At 36.2% G+C, this 7,500-nt stretch overlaps 1 protein-coding gene across 1 annotated transcript in view; it reads right to left on the reverse strand.

The window, feature by feature from the left end:
• Positions 1–5,923: 5,923 nt before the first annotated feature.
• The window catches only part of LOC119574954 (toll-like receptor 3), a 6,278-nt gene continuing 4,701 nt past the window's right edge, over positions 5,924–7,500 (reverse strand). The window contains 1 exon segment of the mRNA XM_037922241.1: positions 5,924–6,377. Coding sequence (XP_037778169.1) covers positions 6,094–6,377 — 284 coding nt within the window. The 3' untranslated portion in view covers positions 5,924–6,093.

Below are 7,500 nucleotides of genomic sequence, written 5' to 3' on the forward strand. Positions count from 1 at the left end.
GAGGAGAAGAGAGAGAGAGAGAGAAAAGGAAGGGGCGGAAAAGAGAGAGAGAGAGAGAGAGGACAGACAGAAGACAGAAGACAGACAGACAGACAGACGACAGACAGAGAGGGTGGGGGCAGCGAGAGAGGAGAGAGAGAGAGAGAGAAGAGCGACGGAGAGAGAGAGAGAGAGAGAGAGAGAGAGAGAGAGAGAGAGAGAGGGGAGAGAGAGAGAGAGGAGAGAGGGGAGAGAGGAGAGAGAGAGAGAGAGAGAAGAGAGAGAAGAAAGCGAGAGAGAGAGAGAGAGAGAGAGAGAGAGACAGACAGAGAGACAGACAGAGAGACAGACAGACAGACAGACAGACAGAAGGACAGACAGACAGACGGACAGACAGACAGACAGACAGAGAGGGTGGGAGGGAGCGAGGGGAGAGAGAGAGAGAGAGAGAGAGAGAGAGACATACTCACACAGAGCGAGCGAGCGAGCGAGCGAACAAGAGAGAGAAGAGAGAGAGAGAGAGAGAGAGAGAGAGAGAGAGAGAGAGAGAGAGAGAGAGAAGAGAGAGAGAGAGAGAGAGAGAGAGAGAGAGAGAGAGAGAGAGAGAGAGAGAGAGAGAGAGAGAGAGAGAGAGAGACGTTAAAAGAAACATAGAAAGAGAAAGAAACAGACACAGCCAGATACCCAAACAGAGAGAACGACAAAGCTTAAGAAAGAAATCCAAATAAAGAATAATGAAGAGAAAAGCAAGCGAGAGAGAAAATAGAATAACCCAGCCGGAAACCCAATAACCCCGCTCTCTCCCGCCCTCCACAGGATAAACAAAGCGGTGTGGAAATCAGTTTGAAAATAATTATTCTGGTTAAGAGTGCAAAAATATCCCAATTAGGTGTGAAACTGCCTGTGGATATTATTGTAAATAGTTAGTTGTTGGATTCTGAATCTAGGTAGGGGCTATAATGTCGTCTGTTTTGTGAAATAAGAGGAATTTAATGCGATTTATAAATTCGAATTTGTGGCATGTTGTGGTGAAGTTGATAATGATACCTTTTTCGTAGTGAATTATTTAAATTACAGGGAAATATGTGCATGTTCGGTGATCTAAAATTATCCACAAGGGCATTGGGCACGTGAAATAAACATTTTTTAAATATACATTCCCGAAATTGGGATTTTGCAATAGATTGTGCAATTCGATGTGGCCAAGATAAAATGTTATGAATTTCCTTTTCTGTTATTGTTGCTGAATATTTTCCTTTTACAGTTCTTGTCTCTGATTTTAGTAAGTGGTACTCCTAAAGTAGGTTATTGTTTGTTACTTTAAAATGTTAAGTGTTTGAAGTAGGTGTCATGATGTTATATATTTGGATGTTAGTACCACTTGCATTGGGTTATTTCAGTAAAATCATATTTGTTTTGATACGTAATACACATCTGTGATTCTGGAAGCAGCCATGTAATGTCCATGTGACCATTTTTGCAAAGGAAAGACATTTTTTGCGAGTGTTCCTGGTGACATGATAGAGAGCCTGGGCAGGGGGACTCTACATGACTGAGATAGTGAAATATCAGTTGTGTGGACCATGGAAGAAGTAACTTGTGGGACAAGAGAAGAGAAAAGATACTGAAATATGCATATCCATGTCACTTCATGCCTGTTCAGCCTTTTACTTTTGCAAATAAATTATGTATATTTGATATATTTAAAAAATAATAAATTTTTTGGAGAATATATATGATTTTTTATAACATTATTGCAAAAAAAAAAAAATTCTTGAATAAGACTCTAGAACATCTATTACGGAGTAAATTTCTGATGGATTTTGATTGGATGATTAGGAAGAAAATTGTTTTGAAAGGCACTGTTATTCAAACATTTACCATTTTTTTGTATCATTACATTCTAATAATTTACCCTTGTTTTCTAGGAAGCTTTGTGCAAGGGAGCTTTGTGCAAGGGAGTGAACCACATTTGGAAAAAGAAATCATAAGCTACATCCTACACAATGTCAAGTAAGTTCCCAAATAGCTTTTCTATTGTACCCAAGTAATATTTTGTATGAGGAATGTTTGTCATAAGAAATATTACTAGAAGTTAAGTTGACTTAGCTTAACCCTGTACCACCAGGAAAATGCTGTGCTCATTTTTTATTGTTTTGTGAAATGTCTCTGCACATAGATGGCTCTGATGGAATAATGCAATGCCGCATTGATATCGATAAATAACAACCCTCCCTGACCAGGACTGGAACCTAGGTCACTCCAGGTATGAAACCGGAGGCCAGTGCTAAACCAACCATGCCACACGACCCACTAAAAGGAGTGTGCAACTAGGATCTTACTAGCTCCATAGACATTACCTGTCTACTCATAATTGAGTAATGACAGCGAAGTTTTACGCTCACTCCCTGTGGGCACTCGGTGGAAATTGATTTAGCAATTCAGATCCTAAGTCAGATGTACTGAGGTATATGGTTGGTTTAGCACTGGCCTCCAGTTTCATACCTGGAGTGACCTAGGTTCAAGTCCTGGTCAGGGAGGGTTGTTATTTATAGATGTCTCTGCAAGTGCTTAGCCACAAAGGAGTTAATTAGTAGACCTTGTGACCTTGCCTGATTTCACCTTTCCTTGAATTTGTGTTTTTTTTTTTTTTTTTTTCCACTAATGTTATGAATATCGATGGTGTTATTTTTATTATAAACATAAATTACTAAAATGTTATAGAAATTAGTAACAGTAAAATATGATAACGTAAAATATTTTTGAAAATCAAGGAAAAGGGTAAGGCGAGACAGGCAATACTTGTAATTGGCTCATTGGTGACTTAGTACAATTGCAGCCATCTATGTGTAAAAGCAATTAAAAAAGTAATCTCACAGTCGGCATGGCATGTAGGTGACTAACAAACTTCTTTACAAATACAGTTTTGTGATTTGCTGTCCAGCAAGAACCAGTCCAAGCTCTTTCTTCCTATATATATGTTATATAGAAAGGATTATTGGCCTTTGCCAGAGTGCAGAAGGTCCAAAGGCAATTTGTGAGGTGCAGTCCTAGTTTCAAGAATTTTGTATACTTAATTATGATGTGTTCATAACTTTAGCTTTACCCTTTTTGTGTGTGGTTGCCTTTTCAAGATTTTAGTTTGTTATAAAGCAAATACTTTTTTTTTCATAATGAAAGATCTTTGGATAAATTTCTTGGTTATTACTACATATTAACCTATTTCTGATAGATAGTACTTATATTGTCGCCTGATCATGTGCGACCACTCATGCCAAATACCAGCATCCCATGCCGTTTCTTCGTAATACTACGAAGATATGTTGTATTTTCAGTTTTCATTATTTTCTAAAGTCTCTACTTGTCATACTTCCTGATAAATCGAGACTGAAGGATACTTTTGTTGTTATATAGACTCCATAGTTGATCATTATTTGGTCTATAGTCCAAATAAAATAAGCAGTGTGTGGCATCATGGAGTTGAAATCGTTTTGTTTTTTTTCATGGTAAAAATGAGAAAGTGTTAAAACCGACTTAATCACACTTTCAGTGGCAGAAAAATAATCTTTTGTCGTGATTGTAACAAATAAAAACTCATGGCATGTTCATAGATACACCATGGCATGTGCGTACATGCCCCCGGCAGATGGTCCCGCCATGCCATGGCATGTGCGTACATGCCACCCGTCGGCAATGGGTTAAATAACTGTGAGGCATTAACCCCTCCTCTGTATCTGATGTCTTTGAACATCTATTGGAGTCATATTGGGTGATGTCAGTTGATGTCTGTAAGGGAGGCATCATAGATATATGCCTTATGTGAGAGTATTGCCTTTTTTGCAGTTGATATTCCTAAGAAAGCATAAAGAGGGTTACACAAGTGATTAAGATGGGTTTTAAGGCATTTATTTACATTTACTGAGCATAATTATTGGCCCTCATGGAGAAAATCAGGAAATGAGCATATTCATTACCAGTTGCACATAGTTGGATATGAAAATTTCTAACTTAGACTGTAAGGAGTTTAAGCATTGATCATCAGTCTCAGTTTTGATGTCATAGTGTGGAGAAGACATTAAAATTGTTCTTATGTTGGCATTAACTTCTGTTATTCTTTTTTGTGTGTGTGTGTGTGTGTGTGTGTGTGTGTGTGTGTGTGTGTGTGTGTGTGTGTGTGTGTGTGTGTGTGTGTGCGCATATGTATGTATTTGTTTACATGTTTGTTAGTTTGTTTGTGTGTGTATGTGTAGACAGTATATATATGATGGTAAACTTTTGGAGGTGGGCTGACAGGGAGATCCATTTATAATCTTTGTCAGAATGTGTGTTTACAGTCTAGTAATTGATCTGTATAATACTACTGTGTATGGTAATATAGAAGCAATACCCTAAGCTGGCTGTTACCAAGCTACCCTTTATATATTTTGATGGGTAAATAAATAAATCGATGGAGTGGTAGATAGATTGATAGATAGATAGATAGATATGGAGCAAGATTGAACTTGAATTAGTTCTTTGTTTGACATTGAATTACCAGGGAGTTCTTGCCTGGAGTGACTTACTGAAAGCTTGTTGGCCATTGCTTGATTTGGGTTGAGCAGATTTGTATATTAGCACTCAGTCTCATTTAGGTTTGTTTATTAGGCTTTAGTTTATTTTTCTGTAATTCAGTGTGGATGTGTTGTGAATGGTGACCGTATGAATTCCTGTAGACATTAGTTTTATTAGCATGTACTTTTTAAAACCTATATTACTTCTTTTTTTTTTTTTTTTTTAGATATCAGATGGCAATAATGCTCTCTCAAAATATAAGACTGTATCAATACAAAAGTTTACAGATATTTTTCAGCACAAGATGTATACTCGACTCTTACTCTTTTTGAATGTTGTTGCCTTTTACAACAGATTAGACTGAGTTTCTGGCAACCTTGATATGGAATGTTACCTTGGGGTTTACCAGTCCAGGAAACGTCCAACAAAATTCCTGTTTTCTCTCTTATTATTATTAAAATTATTATTATTATTGTTGTTGATGTTATTGTTATTGTTGTTATTATTATTTTGAATTATTATTGTTATATTATTATTATTATTATTATTATTATTATTATTATATTTATTAGTATTGTAATTATAATAATGATTTTTTTTATTCTTATTCTTCTTATTATTATAATCAATTATCATTATTATTAATATTAATATTATTAATGTTGTTGTCATTAATGTTATTATAATTAATGTCATTATTGATATTATTATTCCAGTGACAATAATAGTAATAGTAATAATAATAATTATTAATGATAATGATAATATTATTATTATTATTGTTATTATTATTATTATTATTATTATTATTATTATTATTATTATTATTATTATTATTATTATCATCATTATCAGTATTATTACTAATATTGGGATTATTATTTTGTTGTTGTTCTTAATGTTATTATTATATTATCATTGTTATTGTTATTATTATTATTGTTGTTATTATTATTAGTTTTTTTCATCATCATCATCATCATCTTAATAATAACAGTAATGATGGTAATAAAAACCCCCCAAAAAACAAGGAACGGAGTAATCAAGTGTGACTGAGCACACTGGGAGCCATCTCTGTGTGAACAAAATTGATAAAACAAAACCATGTGAACATTACATGGATACAATCACTGGTGGCATCAAGTGTTTTTTTCAAGTCAGAAGCAGAGGAGAAAGAGAAGGAGAGGGAGAAGGAGGAGAAGGGGAAGGGGATGGATAGGGGGGGAAAAAGAAAAAAAATATATGTGTACATGTGATTTAAAAGATTCCATGTCTAGATATTAGAGACATTAGTGGCAATAACATAGTGATTAAATGTTTGTAAAAAAGAAATTTTTTCTCTCTCCACTCTTTCTTTATAATGACTGTGGATATAAGTATAAGGGAAAATATATTGTTTTTTAAGCATATATATTTTTTTTAATAAAAAGTACTATACTGATATACCACACACATGCAAAAGCCACAAACACAAGGTCCCAGAAATACACCAAAGAGCACAGTTCCACAGATGTCATTAGGGTTGATCATATCCTCTGTCTCCATGTTGTGATGCCGTCTGGCTCAGAGAAGCTGGTCCTGCGACCTGCAGATCTGAGCCATAGCAACCATGTTGTCCTGGCTACTGATCCTCCTGTGGCTAATGGCCAAGTGGCGGTTGCGGGAGTTCCTGACCACCGCGCCCACTACCACCACGACTAACATGACTAGCAATAGGGTACCAGCTGCTATTCCAAGCCAGGCCAATGGGGGTCGAGTCTTTGGGGCTGCCGGGCTTTCTAAGGTGCCTGCGTCGACGGACACTGAGCCTGGGGGAGGTCCGGAGCGCCCAATCCCCGAGATGTTAACTGCAAAGGGGTTTTAGAGGAGGTTACGATGAGATGGGAAGGGTTTGTTAAGGTGGAAGTGATGTTGATTTACAATACAAGCAATAGATATTCAAATGTATTTTTTTTAATTTCTTGTGTATATATACACCCACATACACACACATACACACACACATACACACATACACACACACAACGCACACACAACACCACACACACACACACAACCACACACATACACCAACACACACACACACAAAACACACACAACACACACACAACACACACACATACACACACACACAACACACACCACACACAACACTACACACCACACACACACACATACACACACAACACACACACCACACCACACAACACACACACAACACACACACATACACACACACATACACAACACATACACATACAAACACATACACAACACACACAACACATACACATACACATACACACACACACACATACACACACACACACCACACACACACACATATATATATATATATAATATATATATATATATATATATATATATATATATATATATATATATATATATATATATATATATATATATAGATGAAGTTAAGAGAGGAAATTGCAGACGAACAAGCAGGTTTTCGCCCTGGAAAAGGTACCAGAAACCAGATTCTAAATCTAAAATTGATCATAGAGAAAAACAGAGAACATCAAAAAGACCTATACCTGTGTTTCATCAATTATGTGAAAGCTTTTGATACTGTTGATCACGATATCCTCTGGAATAATATGAACGATATGAAGTTTCCAAAACACATCATCCAACTAATAACAGCCATGTATGACCAACAACAAGCAGCTGTAAGAACCACTTATGGGTTAACAGAATGGTTCGAAGTCAAACAAGGAGTGCGACAGGGTTGCATTCTGTCTCCACACCTCTTTAACATATATTCTGAAACAATTATGAGAGGTGCTCTAGAGAATTTTGAAGGAACTGTGGATGTTGGAGGATACAAAATATCAAATCTGAGGTACGCCGATGATATAGTTTTGATTGCCAGCAGTATCACTGAACTACAACAACTACTAGATAAAGTTAGAGAAGCAAGCAAAAAGGCTGGCTTGTTTCTTAATG

Source organism: Penaeus monodon, chromosome 7 (assembly GCF_015228065.2).
Source record: "Penaeus monodon isolate SGIC_2016 chromosome 7, NSTDA_Pmon_1, whole genome shotgun sequence".
In the NCBI taxonomy this organism is placed as follows: Eukaryota; Metazoa; Arthropoda; class Malacostraca; order Decapoda; family Penaeidae; genus Penaeus; species Penaeus monodon.